General features: G+C 37.5%; 1 protein-coding gene across 1 annotated transcript in view; it reads left to right on the plus strand.

The window, feature by feature from the left end:
* Positions 1-7,797, plus strand: part of dnajb5 (DnaJ heat shock protein family (Hsp40) member B5) — a 28,956-nt gene extending 21,159 nt beyond the window's left edge. The window contains exon 4 of the mRNA XM_049470547.1: positions 1,701-7,797. Within this exon, the coding sequence (XP_049326504.1) occupies positions 1,701-1,934 (234 nt within the window). The 3' untranslated portion in view covers positions 1,935-7,797. The remainder of the gene's footprint in view (positions 1-1,700) is intronic.
* The last annotated feature ends 4,879 nt before the right edge of the window (positions 7,798-12,676 follow it).

Below are 12,676 nucleotides of genomic sequence, written 5' to 3' on the forward strand. Positions count from 1 at the left end.
TGTACAGCTATTGTTGCTTGTTCCTTTTTAGCATGAAATGAATACGCCAGCATATATCAGTTTAAAATGTCTAGACAAACCAATACCAATATAATGTTGATATCATTATATGTTTAAGCAAGCATTTTATGGTGTTGGATTATTGTAAGCCTGTCACAACAATTACATAATCAACTTTTCATACAATAAATGGAAATGGCCTATATATTACATTTTGTGTTTTCATAATAAGAAGAGCCTAATAATAAAATAAAATGAGCCAGTAGGTCAACTTTGTTTTGAAAAAATGATTTTACTTGATTTTTTGTTTATTTTATTACAAACAATTTTAATAAGCAAATGCTAATGATTGAATGTTCTTAAGGATTAAATGCAGTATTATTATAATATTAGGGGCAAAAAAAATCACTTCTTTTTTCTGGGACACTATATCACTCAAAAATATTGTTTTTTAGGACAGGATTAGATTATTATTTCAGAAAGTTTGAAGTTCTACTGGAAGGCATATGTGCTTTGGTATGCAGAGCTAAACAAATACAAAAAATGTAAAGTTATAAGAATTACAAAGGGAAACTTAGATTTTATTGTATTGAAGTGATTTGACTTTACATACCACCAGTGTTACTGCAGTTTAAGAACAACTGCTTTGGATCACAGGGTAGCAAAGGCAAAGAACAACTAATAATGGATCCCTAAAGGTACATCATAAATCACTTCTATCTAAAGAGATTAATTATCCATACGCTCCTAAAAACAATAAATGTGATAAACAAAAAAAAAACAGTTAAAGTGAATGCAATGGACGGGAGCAGCACCTTCCTACATCATACTGTCATCGATGAGATTTATTAATACAATTTCGCCTCCAGTGCAAAAGTTTCACTTCTGTTCTGTGTTTGGTTTATACTTCAGATCGATGGCAGGTTATATAAGAAACCTTTGTCATATCTGACATACTGACAATCCAGAAATTTGCCTTGGGTTTAAAGTCTAACATGAAATAAAAGCCTATTGTTTCACATTTTAAAACATCTGCAACAAAAGGTCTTTGGCATCAGCTTAATAATTCAAGTCTGACATCACCATTCTACCACTGATTCAGGACATGTAACATATACTATAAAACTCTAGTCAGTGTTTTGATACAGTGTTTTTGGAAAATATTGCAATACTTTGGTATATCTTTATTTTCTTACACGCCTAGTCAACAACATTAAACATCCGATTACTATGTTTGTTCTGTGTACAGCAGAAAAGCTGAAGAAAATGTATTTTGTTGTTAATATTTAAGGGTTTACAAGGGGCTATAATAAGTTATTGGTCAGTTTATGCATGATATGAAAATTTCATTTGATATGAGAAGCCGGTGTTCCACTCCAACACTCCTACTACCATTCACAATACTAAAAATAATCATTGTAAAATTCCTGAAACTGGGGTACCTTTTGTGATTGTTGGTACTGGCTGTACCAACCATATAATTCTGTAGTGTGGGATAGCATGAGTCACTAGATATCAAGGATAAAACAATACCTGACAAGACATTTCAGTGCTTTTGTTATTGTTTGTTATTCTTTGTAATACTTGTTCTTCTTCAAGGTCTTTGTTATTTTCTTGATCATCTCTGTCTAATTCTGTAACAGTCATTGTTACCGCAGCTCTCTGACAGCGCTCTCTGTATCCTCCTTCTTCTCTCTCAGGCCCTGTGTGGTTGCACGGTCAACATTCCCACCATGGAGAATCGAGTGATCTCGCTGCCCTGCAACGACATCATCAAACCAGGCACCATCAAGAGACTTAGGGGCGAGGGGTTGCCTTTCCCCAAGAATCCCTCTCAGCGTGGGGACATGATAGTGGAATTCCAGGTGCGCTTTCCAGACCGGATACCTCCTCAGTCCAAAGAGATCATCAAACAGCACTTACCCCAGTCTTAAAGGAATTTTATTGGAACACTGATTCAGTGGAATGACGACTGTCCAGGACCGGAAATTAATTTCACATTTTATTATTGTATTAATTTATTTTTTTGCCCTTTTTTGAACAGATGGAAATTGTTGTTTTTAAGAATTTCGAAGCAGTTCACTACTTTAAAGACTGAAAGTAAAAGCGAAAGATTTAACGAGAGCTTCACATTGATGCTATGCTGATTTTAAAGACAGTGTTGCTTATTTACTGTACCTCTTTCATATGTCTCCTATATTAAAAAACACACAAATGGCCCCTAGGACCCCTAGGCACTTTGAATAAAGCAGAATTTAGGATAAGCTTTTGGGTCATTTAGATTGATGGGCTGCCTTAGCACCAGCAAGTTCAATAGAATCAATTTGATACATTTATATGCTCGGTCCCAACCCAGCAGTCTAAAGGTGCTTTGTTCCCTGTGACCAGACTATTAGGTGCTGTCATTTATTACATGTCTTCAATGACACGTTTACCACATTTGCCAATCACAGAATCGTTGAGTGCCTTAAAATGGCTCAAACTAACAGTTTGTTTTTCACTAGATTTTAGTGTACTGTTACAACAGTTGGTGTAATCAAAAGGGACTGTAGTGTTTTCACCTCAACCAATACCTATTATGGTACTATATTCTCCACTGAACAAGCAAAAAATGATCAGGGCAGGTTTAGCACATTTCTGCTTTAAAGGGGCTGTACACTTGAATGCAAATTAAGCTCAAAAGATCTTTAAGCATTGTGATTTCATGGTTATTTACCAAAGTCACTTAGAGTCAAGTCAAGTAGAACTAAAATATTAAACTCATTTACATATAAATCCATCTTTCCTGCCTGATCAGAACAGTGTGGGCATAAACAGTGATTAAAAACAACCATTTGTCATTTTTTAGAATTTTCTGGTGTCGATAGGTTGGAATCTGTGTAAGTTAGGTTCAACAGGGAGTTTCCACAGTAACTGCTATAGTAAGTGTTGAAGGCAAATCCAAGTACAAATTGCGGTTTGCATTATATAAGGCATATCATTTTGGCTACGTGGCTAAGACAGTAAAAATATCTTTAGAAAAAAATATTAGCATCCTTTAGACTACTTAACAGACTATGAAGAAGGGACTTAAGTTGATTTACCCCCACCATTCAATCATTTATTATTAAACTGATCTTTAATGTCCAGTTTTACTTGTTGTGAAATTGTGGAAATTATATTTTAAAAGTAAAGTAGCCAACAAAGGTACGTATTTATTGAATTTATTGAATAAACGCACAAAGAAGGAGTTGTTGGAATTGAATGAAACTTCATGTGTGTGAATGTAGTGACAAAGCTGCATATGTCAGGGATTACAATATTAAAGCAAAAGGACACGTCTATTTTTTCCCCATTTTCTCCCCAATTTACACGGCCAATTGCCCAACCAACTCATTAGGACTCCCCCTATCACTAGTGATTCCCCAACACACCAGGAGGGTGAAGACTAGCACATGCCTCCTCCAACACTTATGAAGTCAGCAACTGCTTCTTTTTGAACTGCTGCTGATGCAGCATTGCTGAGTGCAGAGGAAAGCACAGCGACTCAGTTTTGATACATTAGCTCACAGATACCTCGTGCTGAGCGACATCACCCTTTGGAGTAATGAGGGGAGAGAACGCCATCTACCCACCCAGAGAGAGCAAGGCCCACTGTGTTTTCTCAGGTCTCTGGTAGCCGATTGCAAGTACATGAACAGGATTCAAACTGACGATCTCCTGGTCAAAGTAGCAGCGCTTTAGGTTCTGTTGGGCCTCTAGCCTGGATACAAGATGAGATATGGTTGGGCATGGAGGCATACAGGTTCAGTACGTCATCCTGCGGCACATTTGCCCACAAACGTTGCAGCTGCACCAAACCCTTGCCCTGTGCAGGCGAGCATTATTCTACTGAAAAATGCTACTTAGATGCCCTGCCATGGGAGGCAACACATGTGACCACGGGTTATCTCTCACATATCGTTGAGCGGTTAGTGTCCCTCGTATAACTGCTAGGGGGGAATGATGGTCAAATCCGATGGCCTTTCTGACTCTCACCACAAGGCCTCTATACTAGAACCCAACTGTTTTCTGAACCTAGATTCATTGCTAAATATTATACAGTTGTAGTCCATAGTAGTCCAGGATTTTGTTTATGACACCAGTGCAAACCAAGGCAAATGTGGTGTCTGACTGTTGGATGGCCTAGATGGCAGCAGTTTGTCATCAGCCTTCTTAGTTGTTGCTTTCTTGGTTTGAGTGCATTGTACAGGCATGTCCATTAGACACTGGTCTCCCACCAAGAGGTACACTAACCTCTAAGTGTCTCTGAAAGACAGTTTTATAGGAGGAGAGAAGGGGAATCATACCATACCTGTAATCAACAGAGATCATTACTGCATGTCAAGTTTTGCAGGAATTATTATTTTTTAGGCACTGAGTGTACATTGGACAGTAGTTACAGCAGGGTGCAAGCTAACACACTGATACAACTCAATGTTCAAAATGACCAATGTTGTTTTTAATGTGGTACACTGTAGTATTGCTAATGGTTATATGGCTAAAGACCTAAACAAGTAGACAGCCTCTTTCTACAACCTGCATTCCTCAAATCTACAAGGGGGACATCAATTTCCAGTCTATATTTCATTCAGTTTGTTCAAATGCAGATATCCTAAGAGAATCATTTCTCATGTACTGTAACTGGGTGGAAGGTTTGACATTCTAATGCTTGGGTTTAGTTATATCCAGACAGTATTAAAACGACATGGGCTTCTGGATTAATTTTCTTATTCATTGGGGCTCCTCTGTGATTTTATTTCAGTCTGAATCAGCCATTTCTGTGGTTTTCTCTTTTCCTTTAAGAAAATTGCAGGCTGCAGATGTCACCTCGTATTGGAGACTCGATCCAAATAGGGCTTTAGACTACAGTATATTTAGGAATTGCTTTAATTTTCTTTTATCAGTGTTAATATGTTTATAAGAATCATTAAAATGACCAAGAATGGGAGTTTTATGTAAAGTATATCCTCTACGTGGACTTTATCGGACAATCATGCACCTTCTTTCATGTTGGGTTGAAGAGAGATTTGAATGTCAACATATAGCAGTGTATATAGTCAACCTATAGCGGTGAAATTGAACTTCATCAGGATTCATTTTAGCTATATATAAAAGCTTGCCTGAAACTTGTCTGAGCACTTTTAGAGTGTCCATTTCAGAAAACTGTGAAGTCACATGATGAGGGTTAAGCAAGGTTATAAACATGTATTGCTGACACTGTTAAATGCGCACAGCTGTGGTTAGAATATATAGTGGCATGCAAAGGGTTTGGCAGCTCTGGTCAAAAGTTCTGCCTGTGAATAGATAAGTGAGTAGCAAACTGATTTCTCAAAAATATTTTAGCAATATTAGTGAATTATTCTTTTTTGTAGTTTCAGCATAGAAAAAAGAATTGGAGCACCTTGCAAACATTTGGGCACCCCAAGAGATCGAAACTCACAGATTGGGCTGCCTACCTAAGGCTCAACACTGGTTCAGAGTAAACAATAAATATAATTGGCTTATCAATTCTAATTAATACAATGCCACTGGTCTGTCAACAACTATCAGCGAGTAATCCAGCTCAGAAAACAGTTAGCTTCGACAATAACCTGCTCTAAACTTGTCAAGACCAGCTGCTTTTTCTTTAAGCCTTATGGCTTTAAATGTTTTTAACAAAAAAGTTCATATTTCATAATAAGGCCAGATAGTATTAATGAATGCATGAATAACTAGCAAATAATAAAATACATACAGTAATTTTTTATTTTATTATAGGATTATTCTAAGTAACCCTTTGTTTAAAATATGATCAAATGCCTGATTCTATTAACATTATCTCAAATCAAGACATGTTTGAGTAGTCTACAACCTCCTGAAATTACATTTGATATATGTACCTGTCTCATATAAATTATTTGTTATTTTTAGTCAAATACTGTATACCAAACACACAAAACTGGCCTAAGATCCTAAGAGAGATATACCCTGTTTACAGCAACTGCCACTGACTGTCCAAAATATGGTGGCTTTTTAATGTTTGTCCAAACTATAGGCTACAAGCTATATGATAGCAAAGCGTAGTCAGCTGGTAATTTCCTCTGTTCGTAATGTTATTAAAAAACAACAGTTTGATGGAGGAGGCGCCAAGTTGAGGTTTGAAAGACTGAGAAAGTTTTATGATGGAACTGCTGATAGGGTTTCAATGGAAGGTATTGTATATCAAAACCCTGTTTGACTGCAGATGGCATTTAAATAGATTAAGTAGACTCTGGAGTGGTGGTGCACTGTTCTACTGTGCATCCTCGCCACAAAAGTCAGCTTCAGAAGGTTTGAAACTGAATTCTGGGCCCAACGAGCAGCAGTATGTTTGGAGAAATATAGGTTTGCTAGGACGGACTCATAAAATATTTTTGGCATGGAGTCCAGTCTGGGTCAGCTTTCAAGAGGTCAGCATGTAAAGCTGCACCGCCCCCCCGTTGGTGTGGTAAGTGATGGAAAACAATGATAGGAGCTGGGGTGGAGTGTGAAATTTATTTGACAGAGTTATTATATGGGTATTATACAGGGTCTAATATGCTCCTTCTCCCAAAATTGAGTTGAAATTGAATGAAGCAATTTCACGTTGTGTTTCAATCAGTAGCATGGAGAATATTTAATTGGGTAGATATTTGTAAAGGTAAAGAACTATTTGCAAGCTATGACTCTTGCTGAAAGGGGTGTTACAAAGTCCTCAGACTATCCAGGGCACCTAATTGTTTCCTTGAACGATGAAAGTAAAAAATGCATCCTTGCATAAAACATTGAATAATGTTTTTTTTTTTGTTTTTAATCTTTTGGAAATCAGGTAATGTTTTGTTGAAGAACAAAACAGAAACTTTGACCAGGGGTGCCCTAACTTTTGAACATGCCACTATAACAGGATTTGTTTCAAAAAACATGCACAAGAGGAAGTGGAGAGAGACATTTCTACTTTTCATTGTTAGTAAGACTGTTGATACTCAACAATTTATGATTTTAGATGTGTAAAGTGTATATTAACTAGCTACGGCTTTCTCTATTTTAGTTTGAAACAAAGCAAAGATTTATACACATTTGTATCCTTTGCAATGGGTTTATGAACTTTCGCCTTTTTGCAATACTGACTGCGTTTGAGTGATCGATTTTTCTATGGACAATCAAGCTTGAGCCCACACTTACAAACTTATCAGGTTTTTCACTAATATAATCATTTTTTCACAGCACATGTGTCCACACGGTTGGACCTGTCAAAACCGGAGTAAGAACGCGAAGTCTGTTTGTTGCCTCAGAAGACTGCCTCACATGAGGCTAGCTGTAGGGGTTTCGCACTAGGATTCCAGTTTGTTTTATAGAATTTTTACACATTATTTGTGTTCTGCAATATAATAATGTGATCGTTTGGGACACCGGATTTTCGGACGCTTGTTTTCGGTTCCTTTGTCCCAGATCAAACATTCAAGTCTTTGGATATCTCTGTTTTGTAGTATCAGCTTTGAACTCATGTATTGAGGTAAATCCAGCTTTGGGACTGGGTTCAGAAATGTGTGGAATTTGCTAAGCAAGTGATGTTCAGTAGAGAGGAAACAGTGTGTCAGTTCACTGTGTTTCAGTGTCGAGGCCTTTTGGACTTGTGCTTTGGCGGGGCTAAAGCTTGTTCTGAATGTTTTGAGTTATTTTTTTCTTTTTCATTTTTAGTAGTTAAACCACATTATGACTCTTTTTCGTGTTAAGGAAATTGTTTTACAAAGACTATAAATAAAACAAAATTCTTGACTATGTGGGCTTTTGTGATTTTTGACAAGTTATTATGAAACAGGAACCAAAAAAGAAAAAAAAAAGTTTTTCATGCTGTTCAATGGGGTGGCACAGTGGTGGTAAGCATGTTCACCTCTCAGCACTGGGTTCTTGTTTTCCAATCCATATGGGTTCATGTTCTCTCCATGCCCCATGTCTTTATGGGTTTTTTCACAGTCCAACAACATAGAGATTACATAACTGTTTACTTTAAATGATCCTAGTATTGGTTACTCTAAATGCCATTGTGTGTGTGAATAAATAAACAGGGGTGCTGGGGTGCCTAAATAAACAAAACTGTAATTCTTAAAAAAAAAAAAAAAAAAACATTTACTTCAAGTCAAACAAGTGCTGGATGTTAATCTACACAGCTTCCTCTCCTGAAAACTGTTTATTTGGGTGAGTAAAGTGCTTCTGTTTATTTACAGTAAGTGTTACATTAACATAAGCTGCTAACCGCAGCGCTATCGCTAGTAAATGCCACCAGACAGAGCTACACTGAGGAACCCTGAGTGTTCCAGTAAGCCAGAGTGATATTGGCTAATGGTTTGTCCAGCGTAGCTTGTTTTAATACGGTAAACATGGTGGCTACGGTCCGATATATTTGCCACTGAATGGCAAAAGAGCTAGCACTTAGCGTGGTTAGCAGCTAAAGCTAATACTGCTCCAGCAGTGCTAGCCTGGGTAAGCAGCAGGCTACAGGCCAATAATACTCTGAACGGCAAAAGAGCTAGCGTTAAGCGCGATAAGCGGCTAATGCTAATACTGCTCCAACCCTGGTGCTGGAGAACTAAACTGCTCCTTACAACCTGACTGGTAAAATTCATACATAAGCCACATCAGATTATAAGGCTCACTGACTATTTTTGGGAAAATTAAAGGATTTTAAGTGCGCCTTATAGTGCAAAAAGTACAGTATGTCTGTAAACCCAATGCAGTTCTCCAGGTGGACTGTCATTTCTGGTTGATAGTGCGCTGTGCACAATTTCCTGCCACGTCTCATCAGTCTGTGTTGGTTGAGTGCTGAGTGTAAAAGATTGTTCATAGTGTTGACTGAAGTGACCTGAAGGTGCTAAATAAGTGTAATTTGATTCATTTAAACAGGGTTGCATCCTTCACCTCCCTCTGCCACACCAGATTATAGAGTTTTGGGATCAAGTAAGTTCAGCAGTAAGGCTAAACATGGCCTGGAAGTACAAGAATACTTAGAAAAACACAGTAGGTAAGAAGTTATAAACGCATAAACATAAGGCAGTGTCGCATTTTCATGAACACATTAGGAGTTCATGCAGGGTTTAGCTGTCATGAAGCTCATTAAATATCGTAAAATATGTCTAAGATTTTAACGTGATGACAGATGGTTTATTAAAGTGTTCTATAATACAATGCTATAAATGCCCTACTAGGAGTTTGGAAATATATGTGACTGGTGAATATGACGTACAGTTTGGATTGCCTTTTATTCACTATCCAGACTCATAAAACTCATGGAAATTGTTTCAGTATGCTGGTATGTATGACAAATGGCAAGAATAACCATTTAAATGAAGCTTGCATGGGTTGCCAGGTTGAGGACACTGAACCTACAGGAACGAGCGCAAGACGAGAACAAAGCAACATATAATCACATTTGTAGTTAAACTAGTCAATATATATATATTTTTAGGTTTCTGATAAGGTAACAGCTGTGATAGTTCCTCTGTTGTGACTGAGAGCAGTTCATGTTACCATGTTGTAGAATGACAACATTAGCCAGGACTAGTCTGGATAACTCTCACATCTCAAATCTATCTTAAATATTCACTACCTTAATAACCTAGATGGCTGAGAATGAATAGAATCACTCTAATATTGAAATCCATTATCCTGCTACTGAACGCAATCAAATCATCAAAGCAATGCTCCAAAATCTATAAGAAAGACTTTCCTTTTTTATAAATCCATTGCTGTCCCTCTCACAGTGTTAGAAGTGCATCTCTGATTCCCATAATTGTTTTGCTTGCCTTCATTTTACACATGCTGATAATTTAAGAGACGCTTGTCTGAGAAATCGATAACTATTCTAAAGTTGGCACTGTAACAGACAAGTACTCTACACTTTATAATTACCAGCTCAGACAAAAACAGGTACTTTAAAAATAAAGAAAATTCAGTAGCCAAGTAATGCTGGTTATAATATTATACTGTACATATTATTGCTACCACATAAAACAAGAAAAAGAAACAACCCTATCTAACCACTCACCAACCCAGCTATCTACCTACCTACAACCCACTAACCCATCTACCTACCCATTTACCCACTTATCTACCCACCAACTAACCCATCTACCTACCTATGTACAACCCACTAACCCATCTACCTACCCATCTATCTACCTACCTACAACCCACTATCCATTTACCTACCTACAACCCACTACCCATCTACCTACACATTTACCCACATATCTAACCACCCACCAACCCATCTATCTACCAACCTACAACCCACTAACCATCCACCTACCCATCTATCTACCAACCTACAATCCACTAACCCATCTACCTACCCATCTATCTAACCCATCTAACTATATATTCATTAATTTATTTCTACATTACAGATGTTCAGTGTGGTCTTAGAGCAACACATTACTTTTTCAGCCATAAGCTTTCTAAATCTCTGTTCATTTTCTCCAGAGGATTTATCACTTGTTTAACTCAACAACTATGGGAAATATGAGAAAACGTCATGACCACAGCGACTCGGGCAGCCTAAAAAGGAGTCTGTTCCCAAAACATGCTCAGTGGGACCTTCAGGAATGTGGGAATAGTATGCATGATGTCATGCCTTCCATCAGAACACTGCGATAGGGGAGATTACGTCAATTTGTAAAGGACCAACACGCTGGGTGAGAAAACACAACTTCAGGCTGAACCTGAGCTCAGATTCTGATCTGAGAACAAGTTCAGAGGCTGTTGCATGAACTTCGTGCACTCTTGTTGAAGGCAGCAGAAATAACTTGTGACTAACCTGCCATTACAATAACTCAGGCCTGCATGCGCTTGTATTTGACAGTGAATCAGCTCCACTCTGGGCTGAGTCCAGTTCCTAAAGGCCAGTCCACTCTGGCTGCCAAGTTCCAGAAGGTTCTCTCTGCTCGCTGCTGATAGCCTGCAGTGAAACAAGCTGTGTGCTAGAATCCCCTGGTAAACCTGCTGACAGCTGAGTTTAAACTGGAATGGCAGTTCATAATATCACACTATATTGTGGTACTGGGTGGTGGGTGGTGGTGGGGGGTTGGTCAGGTATTGCTGTGGCTTAAATTTTTGCATGACATGTTCTGACACTGTGATTTAATTGGGATGTTTAAACCAGTGATGATCAAAAAGCCTTTTAATTACAACTCAACTCATAATGCATAATGCAGTTGTTTCACTGTAGTTTGAAATCTGGGGGCACGTTTTCAGCTGCACACGTGCTCTGCTCTCCTTGTGATCACAGACTTGCATTAAAAAGTTCAAAAATCAGAATCATCACTGCCATCTTGTGACAAAAAAATATTTTTCCAGGACAAGATAAAAAGACCAGGATGGTTTAGTCTGTTGTGAGATATGTTCATTTGAAATGCAATGTAATAATTTATTGTAATACAGTAAAGTAAAAACTCTGGGGTGATTAATAATAATATTAATATAAGACATTACATTTACAGTGGGCACAGAAAGTATTCAGACCCCTTTAAATATTACACTCTTTGTTTCATTGCAGTCATTTGCTAAAATAAAAAAGCACATCTTGATAGGATAATTTTTTTTGTGGTTCAAAAGCTGTACAGCTGGCTGGTAAGCTAGCTGATTAATCACTTCATGACCAGCGTAGCCTATGTTCCATCTAGCTTGGTGATGATTCACTGAAAAACTTAATTTGAAGAAATTGGTAAACTTATTTAGATCCCAAAAAATAACTTTTATGTGAAACTTTTAAACTTCTGCTTTAAGTATTATATTTTCAGTAGTAAATTATATAATGATCAGGATGTATCATCAGATATTAAGGAAACATGCTCAGTTTAAGCACCGATAGCTGGTGTCAGCAGAGCTTCAGACAGTATTTTCTCATTTGAACAGTAGGGAAATCTGTGTTGGTTGTAGCCTCCCAATCTGCCCACCATCTTTCACCCAGTCCCATTTCCACAGGGCTATAGACAGTAGCATTCAAACAATGTGCTGCAGTCATGGAAACAGGTGAGCTGGGTATTTTTTTGCTAAACAGGTAATCACTGAGCTTCAGTAAGGTTTGCTAACCATAGATGGGTAATTTACCACCATCACTAGCATAGTAGAGATGGGCATTTTGGACATAGGAAACATATTTATTCACTGATCAGCTACAAGTAACACAGGTCATCGCTTGCCAATGGGTGTCAATCTGGCAACTGGCATGAGCTTTGCGTCTTGGGAGGAATATAAAACTCTATCCATGTTGATAAATATATAAATGTTGAGGTCTTTATGAGTAAAATAACATTTTCTTTTTTGCATGGAGTAGTTTTATGTTAAAGGCTACACTGGCTGTTCACAAGTATGAATAAGGTTGTTATGTCACTTTATCATTTCCCCCGCTGGTTCATTCTTCATTAATCTGTTACACATAAGGAGGAATGCTTTGTCATTCCAAATGTTAAGTCCTACTTGTTTTTTCCCCCAATAAAAGTGCAAACATATTAAATCAAAAGTCAGTTCATCATATATTTTTTTTAATAAAATGAACTGCCAGATAAATATATATTAATTTGTATTACAAACAATTAAAACATTAAAATAGAAGTAAAAAAAAAAGTTAAGGAATCATGAGCTCCATTCGTTTTGTCTCTTG

This window comes from Astyanax mexicanus, chromosome 22 (assembly GCF_023375975.1).
Source record: "Astyanax mexicanus isolate ESR-SI-001 chromosome 22, AstMex3_surface, whole genome shotgun sequence".
Classification (NCBI taxonomy): Eukaryota; Metazoa; Chordata; class Actinopteri; order Characiformes; family Acestrorhamphidae; genus Astyanax; species Astyanax mexicanus.